The sequence below is a fragment of the Notolabrus celidotus genome, chromosome 12 (assembly GCF_009762535.1).
Source record: "Notolabrus celidotus isolate fNotCel1 chromosome 12, fNotCel1.pri, whole genome shotgun sequence".
Lineage (NCBI taxonomy): Eukaryota > Metazoa > Chordata > Actinopteri > Labriformes > Labridae > Notolabrus > Notolabrus celidotus.
In genome coordinates this window covers 25,682,240-25,697,848 of record NC_048283.1, presented here as the reverse complement: position 1 = coordinate 25,697,848, position 15,609 = coordinate 25,682,240, and the positions used below count along the sequence as shown (strand labels likewise).

Genomic DNA, 15,609 nt, shown 5'->3' with positions numbered 1-15,609 from the left:
TTTTAACTGAACTATAAATAAATAAATAAATAAATAAATAAATAAATAAATAAATACATGTCGGCTAAAACAAGTTTTTTATTTTTGGGGAATCTTAACTGAAAGTATTTTAACGCTGAATAGCCTGAAGCATTTCAGTTTTTTAGAAGATTGAATGCATTTCTAACACTAGTATCAGAACAACTTTATTTGCAGTGCAACCTCACATAACAAACCCAGACTGCCCCATGTTCTGTTTATTTATCATGCTGGAACATCTCGCCTTGTGCTCAAAGATCAGATATTTCTCCTTGGTAAAGTCAGACTTGATTCATATCGTGCAATCCAAAGTCCTTCGCTTTATTTAAACATGTACTCTCCATCAGATCACAACACTACCTGAAGCTACCCGTCCAGTTCAAGCCCAGTACTGCTGGCAGACACACGGGCATACTGCTCATCCAGTCAGAAACAAGTGGAAGTCTTGTTATTCAGCTAACCGGTGAGGCACTGCCTTGAACTCACCGTCTACCAACCTGCACTACTTCCTCATGCTCTCCTCTGTACTGTTCGTCTTGTAGCAGACGAGGATCAAATAAAGACCACCCTGGACTCAAATCCTGCGTCTCATCATATTTGCTGATGTAGACCGTAGCTGATTAAGTGGAGATGACTGAGACTCCACCGCCAACATGGACACATCTGCCTCTGGATGTGGCACAGGTGTCTTCAGCTGGCCTGTGAAAAATGAGGGTGCCTGTCTGTGCCTGACGCTGAAGGATTTGGTCTGACTGGCTCCAATTATTCTGCACCACTATCGCATTTCAGAGACTTACAGATTTCTGTCACTTGACTCTGGATCTGGTGTTTGCCCGATCTGCTAGTCATGTCACAAGACGGCATTGTTGTTGCCACGGCCCTCGCCAGACCGTACCAGTCAGGATACGTTGGGGATTACGTTGAGTTGGTCACACAGGAATGCCTTTGTCTCTTGTTTGGTAACCTGGCTGCTGTGTTTGTTTGTTTTTTTCTTCTGGGGAAGGCTGAACCATGTTGGTAAAAAGTGAAACCCTGAAGAACACTTTCTTTTTGTGTTTGACGACCTGATAAAATAACTTCTGCCTACTCCAGACTTATGATTTCATATCCACATATGTGCCAACTCTTTTAATCTGGGTGTCATTAAAGGATCACATTTTTCAGCTGTTTTGTTTCCTCGTCGCTCTCGGTCCACCTGCACAGAGGCCTTTGTCAGCACCATGTGTAGACTGCCCCAGCAACCTCCAAGAATCCATCCAAGCCGACCAGATGCACTTAATTTTGTCGTGAATAGGGCAGCTCGCAGCAACATTAGGATGGTTAATGATTGTTATTACATGCTAAAAGAGTTTCCTCTGGTGGGTTTATTTTCTCGGCAGCTTGCCAGGACTGCTTAGTATGGTTACCATGGCAAAACAGTGTTAATCACTGCTCCAGTCACAGAAAATTAGCTCCCCATTTCCTCCTTTGGCTCTTGGGCAAATGGCCAATATTGCTTTGGGGTTTTGGCGTTACATCCTTAATCTATGTTGGAGCTGGACTGGCACGAGGGGATGTAGGTAGACTTGATCAGGATGTATTGTTGAGCTGTTTGACGCCTCACACTGACGACTCATCAGAAATAAAGGCACTAATATTCTGTATTTTATTTCCTGCTTGTAGAGACAGTTTGAATATGAAGGCGGTGTAGCTGCTCTGTGTTCCTCTTCATCTCACATGTTTGATTAACTAATTGCACATTCTTTAAATAGTGAATAATGTAATATATTATTGAATTACCACATTTTAAATAAAGTTTTGTGATAAATATATTGTCTGCTTTTTTTATTTATTAATTTTATTTAAAGGCACAGTGAATACTAATAAACATTTCAGTGTAGCATCCATGTAAATATGCCAGAGTTAGGGGCGCTGGTGGCCTAGCAGTCTAAGCGCCCCACAGTCCTTGTTGCAGAGGTCGCCGGCTCAGCTCCCAGCAGCAACCATTTGCTGCATGTCTTCCTCCACTCTCTACTCCCCACATTTCCTGTCACTCTTCAGCTGTCCTATCAATTAAGGCCAAAAAAGCCCCAAGAACGTAACTTAAAAAAAAAAAATGCCAGAGTTAGCCACAAGGCTAATTTTCATCCGTAGTCCCCGGCAGGTCAAAACAGAGTTCATAACAAACGATATACATAAATAACAGATGGAAACATCACATGATAGCATAACAATGAAAAGCACAATACATCACATGAGCATATATAAGTTCCACATGTAAAAGTAAAAATGCTTACATTGAAATTTAAAACTATGTGACTACATATACAAAGAGAGTGACAGCAATGGACACAGATTAGTGATTACAGACCTGATGTGTCTTCAGTCATCGTTGAAGATGGGTTGTGAATGTGGGGCAACTTCTCATACTGTTTGAAAATAAAATAACATGGAATATATTTCTCTTCCTGTTTCTGTTCCTGGCTCTGAATAAAAATAACTTTAATGTCATGTGTTAATGAAATATAAACATGACTTACTCTTCATGTTGAATTTTTATTACCTCACACTTTTATCTCCCAAGAACACAATCTGGAGTATAAATGTCTTCCAACAACATATATTTATTTTCTTTGGTTATTATTTGTTTCTTGTGAGTGTGCTGAGTACACAATTATAGCAAAAGGTTTAAACAATTTTTACAACTTATTTTGTTTCACTCATCATATGAAACACATGCATGTCCACACCTTTCACCTTTGATCTGCAAAACTATTTGAGACCAAATTTAAAAAGCTTTAAAAATCTCACTTGAACAGGCCGATGGTCCTTTAACTTTCAAACACAGATATATATTTTATATTCATTCATTCAGTTTGAGTTCCTGGTGAAGATTTGATACCGAAACGCGTAGAACTGTGTGTTTTTATAGGTTAACATGACCATTTCATGAACATAAAGGCATTTTAACCATCCAAATAGAGTTCCTTGAATATTTTCTTGGTTTTCCTACATAGATATATATTCATAACAAATCCGATTATGCAGTTTTTTTTTAAACTCTTGTGTCTATTTTCTGTACATAGAAGTTCTTGATGGATTTTACTGATGTCTCATCCCCTATGGTTTTTGTAGTGGTGGTTTTAAAGATATTATAATAACGTTTTCTTACATGTTATAAAATCAGGCTTGTTCATTTAGTTTTTAACACACGAAAAGATACTCTTAGTCAAACATGTTGAATATCTCTTATCTTTATTTTCTTTAAGTTACCAAAAAAATTTACAAATTGATTTTGACAAGACAATACCATGTCTCAAAACGAGTGCCTATAAATTCTAGATAGTAATATAAATACAAAGATGGAAAAAAAATCAAGGAAATGACGCAATAATAAAGAGAAAATAATGTTTTTATTAAAGGGGCCACTCAACAAGCCCGTTACAGTTTTATTGGCTCCTCCTGCATATTCACTGTCACAAGTTAGTGGTTAGTTTTATTGTTGAATTTACCTGTTATATCTTGGCTCTGGTTATTGAGCAGTAATGGGTTTTTTTTTCTTCTTTTATATGTACGATACTATAAAAAAATTATAAAATAAATAATTAAAATGATTAAATTATTAAATTATTATTAAAACTAACGTATTCTTAAGAATTAAGATGAGTAGACTTTAGAAACAAGTTAACCATTTAACTTGACAGGTTTTTGCATTGATGATTAAGATTCTATTGCATAACTGAATATAAATGAGAAAATCAATCAATCAATCCAGCTTTATTTATAAAGAAACCTTTCATTCAAATCAAAAGCAATTCAAAGTGCTTTGCAGCGACTGAAAACAAGACAGAAGCAGAAATAAAATAATGGCAAGACAGGTGTCAAAATAGAGACTAATGCACACCAACAACAATAAAATATGTGTAATTGAAATAAGTTAAAGCATCAAATTAACATTAAGAATATAAATAGTTAATATAAATAAATAAAAAAAAGGGTGTGGATAAGAGTTGAAGAAAAAAGGCTAAAAATAGCAATACAATTGAGTAGATAAATAACAAAAAAAAAACAGTAAAAAAATTAAAATTAACAAAATAATAAAACATTAAAATAATAAAATTGTTAAACCTTACAAAAAAGCCAGATTTCAACTTAAAAACTTAACATTTGAAATATAAATACAAAATAAATCTTGTAACAGAAGTTGCTTTACAGTATTTCTCAATCGCTAAAACACAAATCCCTATTGTCTGAACCAAATTCTTAGTAGCCTGAAACCATGTATTGAATCAGTCACTCTTTTGGCAAAACCATGAGCCCTTTGCACCTGTTAAACACAACTTCAAACACATTCTCACTCACTAACACACATGTTGCACTGTGATGCACTTGTGTTGTATAATGGTAAGCACAGGTAGCAAAACTTAAACACATTTGAAGCACAGGTGTCACAGCTTAAACACAACCACTCAAAACGGATCACACTTGTGGCTAATGATGTGAAGAATCCAATATATGCCTGGCACGCCTGGGGTTTTTCCTGTTATCTGGCCAGGGAGAATGTGACCTGTGACGTGGATGAAGTCCTGCAGCCTGACCCAGCATGTAGACATGATGCTGTGGCTGAATGATTGTAGATACTGTAAGCATTTCTGTTTGATTTTGTGGATTACACTGTAATGTGCTTCTCATTTATATTTGTTTTTACTTTATTTTTATTGAATACATGTGCTACATTCAAAGAGGATTTTTTTGTTTTTGTTGCAAAATTAATTTAGCCTACTGTGAACAATAAACATTATATTTACAGCTTCATGTCCTGAGCATTGTGTTTTCAATTTTTTGATGTGGTGTGTAATGACTGATCAGTATTGATTTTAATTTTGATTGACCTGGGCTATGATCTGACAATATTGTTTGGTTTTGCAGGAAGAGTCAGAGAGGTTTGGTGAATGTAGTTTGAAAATTGAAATTTGTGCTTATAGTTTTGAGGAAAGCGTGGTGGATGTCAAGAAAGTCGTTTTAGAAATTGAGTAATACTGTAACTAAAATTCTGACCTGTGAAGTGACATCCAGCGTGCTGCAGTACCTCTTGTGTCCTGCAGGTGTCGCTGAAGGCTCGCTGTCAGAGCGCCTGTCAGCAGCATGTCCTGTACAGAGCAGCAGCTGAGCTTTATTTTGCTTCCCAGACTGAAACCACTGTAGTGCAGTTGGACTTGACGTCTAGCAACACAACATCACTGACTTTAAACAAGCAGACACGGCGGGTTAGCACGTTACTGACTGCATTCACAGGTAGGAAGCAGGTCACATTCTCTGACTTATATCTGTTCTCTGCTGTGTTTTAATGCTTCATGTTGTGCACGTAGGCGGCTGCAGGAATGTTGTGGTTGTGCTAGCTGCTGTGGCTATCCAGGCTGTCCGGTGTGGGGTCTGACTCCGGGCCAGACTCTGGAAGTTTAGAGTTGGATCTGCTTTCCAAGCTGCGCCAGACAGCAGAGCTAAGCTAACGCGGCTAAGTTAGCAGTGAGGAGGCTAGCACTGGCTCCCATCCACCCACCGGGGCCACAGCACCAGACCGGTGTGTCCCTGCCTCTCCCACTCACCGTGACCCCCGTGGAAGCTGCAGCATTTAGATCCCCGAGTGAGGACACCCACGAGGGTTTTATTGTGTCTACCTGGAGGCTGGTTTGGTGCCCAGTCTGGTTTGATGAAGAAGCTAGCTGCAGAGCTAGATCAGAAATGTAACACCCTGAGCTGTCAGTCATGTCTCAGGCCAGGGGGGACTCTTATTTATACAGTCTATTGGGGACCCAACTTTTTTATGCAAATGAGGCACGCCGTGCAGATGATGAGCTGGTGTCACCATGCAGCTGCATGAGGGATGAGCTGGAGGATGAGTGTGTGCAGGGAGAGAGGCTGCAGGGTGGGTCTGAAATATCAACATGCATTCACACACAATCTCCCTATCTGCACCAACAAAGTTAGATACATATTATTTATATTTATATTTATATTAAATAATAATAATCTTTATTTTCATAGCACTTTTCAAAACAGGGTGACAAAATACTTTACAAATAAGAATAACATTAAAAGAAAATAAAAGAGAAACGTGAGGAAGACAATGACTGAGAGTTTAAGAGGAAAATAAAATAATAAAATTGCAGGGAGGTGACAACAAAAAGAAATGACAGAAAGGAAGATGAAAAGGTTAAGACTGCAAAGAGATAAAACAATGTTGGAAGACTAAAAACAACAAAAGATAAAGGAATAAAACAATTAAAAGATCGGAATTTATGGGAATTAACAGGATTAAACCAGGAATTAACTAAATTGAAGGTTGGTTCTTAATAGAGAACCTAAATATAGTTGGGGAAAAATATATTTTAGCATAATCCTGACTAAAACAACCAGATTTCATGCAATTACAGTTGAATATCTATGCTATTCTTCAATCACATGCACATAGCACACTGTTTACTGCAGGGCTATTGAGACCACGCCCCCTACATGCACTGTGCATTCTGATTTCTATTTTGGATGTATGTCTGCTTACAACAAAACAAATATGTATGCTTGGAGATGATACCTTTCCATTAAATCACCATTAATTCCCATTTAATTCCCATAAATTCCCATGTAAAGTTTCCAATTTGGAAATTTACCGGAAATTTTCCACCCCTTTGCAACCCTAATAAAAAATAAAGAAGTAAAAGAATACAAAAAAATAAAAACATCTGTATTAAAAACATGCTCAGGGGATGCTGGTGGCCTAGTTGTCTAAGTGCCCCACTTACAGAGGCTATAGTCCTAGTTGCAGAGGTCGCCGGTTCGACTCACGGCCACAACCATTTGCTGCATGTCTTCCCCCACTCTCCACGTTTCCCGTCTCTCTTCAGCTGTCCTATCCATAAAGGCAAAAATGCCTCATAAATATAACTTTAAAAACATGCTCCTGTAAAAGCATATCTATAAGAGTGTGTTTTTAAAAGCGGGTAACGAAGTGGCCAATTTGATCTCCTCGAGTAGGTTGTTCCAGAGGGTCGGGACTCAAACCCAGTCCCAATCTTCAGATACCTGCACACCCCTAAGGTGCATTCATAACATCTCGCAGGGGATTTATTCTCTAACTATTGTTTTAACTTAAAACAACCTAGTCATAACAAATGTTTCTCAAGACATTGTGCAAAAAGGGCAGGACTACGTCCTACTCTTAGTTACATTATTCACAACCAGTTAATTCATCGTGTGCAAAACACCTGGAAACATTCAGCAAGTAACAGTTGAGCAGACTCCTGTTGAAAAGCCATCTGCTGCGATTGTCTTGGGGGCTGAACTATTGATCCACTTTATTGTGTCCTGTATCACACGATGTCAGGGAGATGGAGGTACTATGTCAGTCGGATGCAGGATAAAAGACTTCAACAAGGGTGAATTTAAAATGATGGATCTATATGTGATAAGAGCCTGGTCTGACTGTCTGTCTTCCATCCTGATCAGGTTTACATTAATGTGATTGCTGGAGAGTGGAGAGTTAAAGTTCATGCTATAGGTGTGATCGCTTCCTCGCTGGTTTGAATGTTTCCGTCCGGTTCTCATGCACGGGGAAACGTTCTCCAAGCTTTAATTATTCTTACCTTTTGCACAGTCCCATCTGCGTCTCTATCCTGTCCCTGGATCTGTCTTTGACCTCCACACACCCTCTCAAGCTCTCTTATGTGTCTTTCATTCTCTCCGTCTCATTTACACACTCTCAGAATCCAGTACCTTGTGAAGTTGGCATGCTTGCGTCACCGTCAATGGTTGGAGTCTTGCTGCTGTCACATTGGTACACGTTTCCTCTGCTGTGCTGATGAGGTGAGCCGGGTATTTAAAGCTTGTTAAGTCGGGTTCAATAAAAGGACACCTGTGGATAATGATGATGATGATGCATGCACATGTGGAAGCATGGAGACAGATGATAATTGCAATCAAGTCATGGTGTCACACTGTGAGGCTCTCACAGGAATTAAAGTATTAAGAGATAATACGGGGGTTTGCCTTACGTGTCAGTCATCTGTATGTTGACCTTCTTCTGCTCTGTATATGAAGCAGTGTTTAAACAGGCAGCGCACATTCTGCCATGTTTTGTTAAAGCTCTGTGAACCTGATAATTCATCATGAAAAATCATTCATACATTTTATTACAGAGGAACAAAACGTTTCAAACAGCTCTGTCATAAACAGGCTGTGATTTCAATCAGAGCTGTTATTGACTGAGTGAGTGCTCAGTGTGACAAAATGTTAAGAAGTAGTTAACAAAGGTTTTATACCAACAACAGGCATTAATGCTGAAATCATTCTTTGGCTTATGATGTCCCCTCAATATGTGGTTTCAGAATTTCAGCCCTGTTCAGACCAAATTAAAGGTACACTGTGTGACTCTCAGGAGTGTGACCAAATAATGTTTTATGTTTATTTGTGTCATGAATTTCTAGCTTCAAACATTCTCAATGTCATGGCGCTTTAATAGCACACTAATCAGAGCTAAATGTTTGACCTGTAGTATTTGCAGAAGAGTATGTGGGATAAAAATGTCAACAGTGCCAGATGCACTTTTATCTATTTGTTATTACCCGGCTCTCTTACAGATCTTCTGGTTGTGTAAGATGCTTGATTCCTATTGGTCAAACTCCTTGACAACGGTTATTAACTTTCACTAACATGAGCAACGCCAGAGACAAACTGATCACACGACATGTCAAATCAATAGTTCCGGCACATTTTGCTTCTGCTTGTTGACACCACAGACCGTAAGGTGAGGTAAAACCATTAGCTTCCGTTAGCATCAAAACAAATTGGCTAAAATGTTGATTAGCATGCTAGTACAGCAGGCTAAACACCATGGTTATTTTCATTTTGAATCCTGTCCAGCATTCCTAGCAACGAGCGGAGCAGGTGAGAGAAACTTTAGGTTAGCGATCTCTACAAAGAAACTTAAACAATGAGCGGTGGTGATAGTAGCAGCAGGGTTCAAAGTTGTGACATTTGTTTATTTTCAAAGGTATGTGAACCGCAGAGCTGAGAGAAGAAGGAGAGCTGAATGAAGACAGTTTCGGGAGTCTTTTTCCCATAACTACCTTCTAACCAGACTTTATCCTTTAATTAATGGAGCTAACTATGCGTTGTAAGGTTCACTGTAATTTTATTCTATCGTATTTTATTTTTTTCCTAAATTTAAATAAACTTTTGTATACGTTTATGTTTCCTTTTTAACAGGTTTGATTTAGATTTTTGTAATGGTTTAATCACGCAGCAACTTCCGGCCGTGAGAAATTAAGTCGAAGCAGAAGTGCTAAAAACTGCAGTTCATCGACTGTCTACTTCAGGCTGGCTGCAGAAACACAGGAAACCACATACACACCAATTCCAAAAAGTTGATCTTTACAGCAGAAAGAAACATGTTTCCAGCCTGGTTCAAAAGACGAGTGTAGTCTGGATAGCTCATTTCTCTCTCGGCACACCCTGTACGGGGGTGCATTTATTTATAACTTGTTATTTATTGAAGATATTAAACTTATAAGCAAGTTTTGCATGGGTGACTTGATTGACAGGTGGGCACTCTGTAGCTGTTCGCAAAAAGGATGAAGACCCGCTTCTTATCCTCACACTAGCTTGACAGAAGTTGACAATATGTCACCCGCTAACGATCGGCTTCAGAACAGTGCTTCAGAAAAAGATGGGTGACGTCACAGGTACTACGTCCATTAATTATACAGTCTATGGTACACACCTCACCCCTTTTCATATTTTGGGAAGATGGTCTGTGACGACATGAACAGAAAATAAATTAAATAACCTGGAGATGTTTTCCAGTCTAATATTGAGCTTGTAGAAGTCTAATAAATGTGTATCTACTGAGACTTTAATCTCAGGGACCGCAGTCTCTTCCTGCGCTCAACCTTTATCTGAACCGGAGAACACGTCGAGGGTGAGCGTTCCCTTTATAGCTTTAGCTGTGTGCGCAGGCTAAACTGCAAAGGTAGAGTGTATTAATACGTAAGTGAATAAAAACCATAAAGTCATGAAATAATAAGTGAGTCTGAAAGTTGAGCAGAAAGTCAGTGGGCAGGCAGGAAGTATTATTAGCTACAGTAATGTGTTGTCGTCTACCAGCCTGAAGTGTGCATCTGCTTCACACGGCTCACTGTACGGCCGCCTCTCAGAGCCAGACGTCTGCGTCCATCTGTCTCTTTGTATGTCTGTCCTTCTCTTCCTCTAATGTGTGTGTGACTGTAACTGCCAGTAAGCCCATGTGTGTTCACTGTGTGCACACGTGTGGGTTATGTGTTTGTGTATGTGTGTGTGTCTGTGTGTTTCACCCTTTGCCAATTAGCGGCTTCTCACCTCCCGAGGCGAGAGGCTGAGTGTGTTAGACGGAGGAGAGACTTGACGAGGCTTGTCTGCCGCTGACGGCTCAGCCTTAACCTGAACTCTCTCTCTCTCTTTCTCTCTCTCTCTCTCTCACACACACACACACAAACACACACACACACGCACACACACACACACACAGCAGTATGAGCACTAAACTTTAGCTCTCTGTCTCCCTCACAAACACACTCACACACACCACGTACGAGCAGGACCTGAGCTGCAGCCAGTTGTTGATAATGCAGCCTTGTCTGTCTCTGAGCCCATGTGACACACCAAAATGACAGTATTGTGTTGGTGGAGAAAAGGCGCGAGACGGGGACAGACAAGTGCCAGCCTGCACCAAAGTGTGTGTTTGTGTGTGTGTGTCTTTGTCTGGGTTCTGCTCATAAAAGTGTGTGTCTGAAATGTGTGTTATATTGTACCTGCAGTTTCTGGTGTCATTGTGAATTTACTGGAGAGCTGGCTGATACAACAATCTCATTTAGGGTTGCAATAAATTGACATCAGCATCTATGTATTTTTTGTTTACCATTATTGTTTAACTACATGAAGAATTTCAGGGATCTACATCTTAAGTTAGAGACACAAACTTGGCCTGCAGCCCCTAAACACGCACAGCAATATCTGAGCCTTAAAAATTAGCCAACATCGTTCCATACATGCAGCTTTGAACATGTGTGACAGATATCTGCTCTGTGACAGCATGTGCACTCTTCAGGAGTTCCAATTTGGTCACTTTCTCTGTTTCATTTAGTGTCTGTATGTGTGAAACTGTCGCTCCCTGCGATAGTAACTCGGGAAGTCCACAGGATGCGTGTGCGCCGCGTTACGACTGCAACACGGCTTTGCACCACCCGAGGGCTTGCGCCCTGGTCCACCGGACGTGTGTTGGGAGCGTAGCGCCAGCTCAGAGCAGGCAGAATCAGCTGGGTCCAGCATAGAGAGAACCACATACAAACAACAGGTTACAGAGCCTCTCTGTGGTTGAATTTCTGCTCATTTGGAATCTATTCCATTACTTTTGTGCTTTAATCATCACTGTGTATGCTGCAGAACTGTTAAGTTTCGTTTTTGCAGGTTTAGATGAGTTTAATAATAATAATTCGGCTCTATTTTGTTGTCCTGTTACCTTCTGACACGGTTATCATCTTAAAGTCCTGCTGTAGTCGACATGGATCATGGATATGTGGCTGTTTGTAGCTTACATCAGTAATCAATGAGTATTTCTGATCTAAACGATCTTTAAATGGTCGGGAGTCCGTATATGATGTTTTATTTTGAGATTGGCGGATGTTGCATGCAATCCTCGTGCCTGACTTCCTGTCCAGGTCGTTCTTTTCTGTGCATATTGATACATGCTGGGTGTGGGTTCCGTCGAAAATAGACGTGAAGCGTATCTCTGGCGGAGCTGCGCGGGGGCACGCTCCAGAGACCTTTGGACCCTAGAGCATTGACTAGAAGGGAACATAACGGCTGCGCAATGCGCAGCGCAGCTGATACGCCACGCATCTAGTGGACCCGAGGCTTAACAAGCAAGTGACAACCTCCGGTCCTAAAAATATGAAGCCCATAGAGAGGTGTTTAAAACGGCAGTTCATCCGTCGTCCACTAGAGGCTTGCTGCAGAAACACCAGAAAACAACATACACACCCATTTCAAAAAGACGACAGCAGAAATAAACATGTTTACAGCCTGGTTCAAAAACGATTTAGGATTTAGGTTGAGTTCAGCGTTTTCAATATGGCTCCCGCCAAGATCAGCTTCGAAACAGCGCTTCAGAAACAGACGGATGACGTCATGGAGACTACGTCCATTTATCATACATTCTATGGTCACAACATGCCAACCTGGCAGTTTGAACTTTGCATATTTTGACTTTAACCAACTGAACCATGTGGGAGTGTTTCATTTTCAGTGAAATGTGCCATCCTAAAGCGATCTGGTGTCATTATGTTCTGTCACAAAGGCAGCAGGAGCTCAACTACGGTGCACTGAAAGGGACAAAAAGGTTGATTTTGATTGCATCGAGATTTAACGTGTTAACACTCTTTGTAAATCTTAATACAGAAATATCCATCATTATAGGAAAATAAGCACATTTGCAGTGTTGTACACCTGACTTCACTGGTTAATATATAGTTAAGAGCTTGATATGTTTATGTGACACATTGAAGAGCTTATACAGCACTCATATCTATCACCCTGTCACACTTTTCTTTATGCATTAATCAACATTTGATTTTGCACACTGCTGTAAAATGTATCTGTTAACAGTTCAGTATTTTGCTCCTACATGCTCAGTTCTGATTCTGCTTTTCAACAACAAATCTTTTCTGCAACAACTTCAGGTTTTTGGAAAAAAAACTAAAACAGCTTGGTACCATTATTCATTTCAGGTAACTTGGCAACCCAAACACAACAAAGCACGTCCTTTGAAAAACAAAACAAACAATATTTCCTCATTTTGACCAGAGAAGTGGAAACATTTGTCCCAATTTCAGTATTTTTAACATTTCTTTCTGGCCAGTACAAATCACGTAGCTGAGATCTGATTGAATACATCCGAAAATGTTGTGCTAGTCAAATGGAAGATCAAAGTGCTGCGTGAAACCCTGTGAGGAAAGTTGTGCTTTTATTTTGAACCCCAGTTGGCACACCATGATAAGTTGATCAAAGAACTTATTTGCAGAAACATGATACATTCTTCCGCATTACCCTGCAGAAATCAGAGCATTGAAGTGTGTATCCTGTGTGAAAGTTAATCTCAAGCATTCACCGAACACGGACGGCTTGTCTGAGATATTTCTGTTCGAGTTCTCAGGGCTGCAGCCTGTTTGATGCAGAAATCCTGTTTATCTCTCGTAAAGGATCCAGGGTTTATACGCACACGGGTTCCTGCAAGATTTAAACACCTTTGCTTTTTTTTTGCTGCAGAGTCCGGGCAGCTGTGTAAGATATTTGAAAGACTGTTAAAAAATATGTTAAAACACATGCACACAATGTTTTTTAAATAACAGATATAGCAGGCTGATAAGATGCCAGCTTATTAATGCTGATGATAATATGAAACATCGTCTGAGTATCTGTATCAGATGCTCAAACCTTAATGCGATGAAAAAAGCTTTATTTAGACGAAAATGTAAAATATTTTCCAAACAGCAGTCATGTTTCTTTTTTCCTCAATGAAAGAGTCAGAAACCTGCAAAATGTTGACTTAAAACAACATTTAACACTTTTTAATGCTTCAAACTCATCAAACCTTTATTCTTGTCCACGTGGCTGTATGTATTTATTTTGATCAAACTTTTTCTAGAAACTTCTGTGTTTTTTGGTAAAACCTAAAAACTGACACTGTTATAAGTTCTACTCTGACACAGTATTATAAATGCATGTGAGAGTAATACACTGATGGGTCCATAGGGGGAGCTGTATCTCATGTTTTAAAATGATTCATCTCATATGGCAGTAATTGGATTTGGACAAAAACTGTGTAAATGACTCATCTCATCCTGTGCTGACTCTCAGATCACACAGACGGAGGCAGATGCTACAAAGATGGTCCAGAGGAAGCTGAACTTTGAGTAATCTGTGATTGTTGTGAGGGTCTGCATCATTCAGAAAAGAAGAAGAAGTATGGCTGTCTTCACGACGGTTATCATAAACACTCAGCTCCTCTCCCACCAGGAGTCTGTCCCGTCCCCTCATTTATCTTTCCTCTTGCTTCTTTGGGAAGCGGCCCGACAGGTCTCACAGCCCTGAAGCATTAGTGAAGAGAAAACTCCACAGCATTTGGCTAATGGCTCCACAGTTCCCACAGTGATTAGGAGCAGAGCACAAACTGCAGTATTAAGTCGTTGATTAAGTAGTTAAGAAGTCCTCGAAAGAACCAAAAAGTGCTGGAGACAGCGATTTGGTATTGTTTTCAGTCTTTGAGGGAGTTTCACAGAGGACGTTTAAACAGTTTTATCAAACAGTGCTTTCACTTACTGCTAAAGTGTTTTAATACGGCTTGTTCTTGTTTGCAGAGCTGCATTTAACCTCAAAGCTGAAGGGCTGATTTAATAATTCAGTTAAGTCCCTGTATGCAGACACACACACATACACACATATTTCACATTGTACCACAAAATAAACTTCTTTTGATTTCCACTTTTTGTCAAATTAAAGATTTACAGATGTTTTAATGTGTAGCAGTTCAGACCGTGGGTTTCATTGGGAAGTTAATAACTGTAGTTTTAACACCAAGTAGTAGGTCTGGCGGTACATCGTTCCTTGTCATTGTGATTGAGCATAAAAGCCTTGATCAAAAACACAAACCAAACGTGTTTCCACCTTTGTCCTGCAGCGAAAAAATAAAAAAAGACTAATGGATTCCAAGGCAAAGCAGTGGTCAGCCGAGAAGACAAGCTGCCGTTGTCCGCCATCAATGTTGTTGGAGGGAAAGTTCACGCTATTGCTGCTGGGAAATGCGGTCACGTAAATCTGTCGTCATGACGTGCCTCTTTCAGGGCTCGCTCGGGTGGAAAAAACAAACAGGCACCGTATTGGTTCGCGAGCTCAACCGGCCCCGAACCAGCGCAAGCACCAGCCTTGAAATTCAACCCTGTTCGCGTTGGTCGAAAAGAGGTAAGGGAGCGTTGCAGTGCGTCTCAGCTCTGTCCCAGAAGCGTCTCCCCACTCCTCTTCGCCAGAGATACTCATCAAGTATACGCTGGAAAGACAAGATTGACTTGGACCAGAAGTCTCAAACACAGGAACGGCACATAACATCTAGTCAATTTCAAAATAAAACAAAAAAAAGGACACCAGCTGAGCAGTGAGAAGGGCACAGAGATGGATGCAAAGGGAGGGGGAGATTGCCCAAGAACAAATATTTCCTGTAACTTGATCTTATGAGCGGACTTCTGGCCATATATTATATTATATGCTTGTGTGTTCAAGCATACTTGGCGAATAAAGCTGATTCTGATATTAGATCGTATAGATATGAAGTACTTATTGATGATGGATTTATTGTTAACAGCTAAAAAAAAGCCCCGTCTGCGATCCTTTTCGTCCACACCAGGACTTTTAGCTAACACATTTAAACACCAGACACACATAACGAAAGGGCAATATGGACGATGAAACAGGGTGATGATTGCTAAGTCTGTAAGGACTTGGGTTGGGAGCTGGGGGGTCACCAGATCAAGT

The 15,609-nt window shown here is 40.1% G+C and overlaps 1 protein-coding gene and 1 long non-coding RNA gene across 4 annotated transcripts in view; both read left to right on the top strand.

Moving 5' to 3' along the window:
- Positions 1–1,827, top strand: part of cep192 (centrosomal protein 192) — a 32,334-nt gene extending 30,507 nt beyond the window's left edge. For all 3 annotated transcript variants that reach the window (XM_034697397.1, XM_034697395.1, XM_034697398.1), the window contains exon 52: positions 366–1,827. In XM_034697397.1, the coding sequence (XP_034553288.1) occupies positions 366–498 (133 nt within the window). In that variant the 3' untranslated portion in view covers positions 499–1,827. The remainder of the gene's footprint in view (positions 1–365) is intronic.
- Positions 1,828–5,112: 3,285 nt separating this feature from the next.
- On the top strand, positions 5,113–14,560 carry LOC117822925. Its single transcript, XR_004633280.1, has 4 exons — positions 5,113–5,292; positions 5,367–5,923; positions 7,758–7,857; positions 13,942–14,560. It is a non-coding gene; the product is annotated as an uncharacterized LOC117822925 (long non-coding RNA).
- Positions 14,561–15,609: the final 1,049 nt, after the last annotated feature.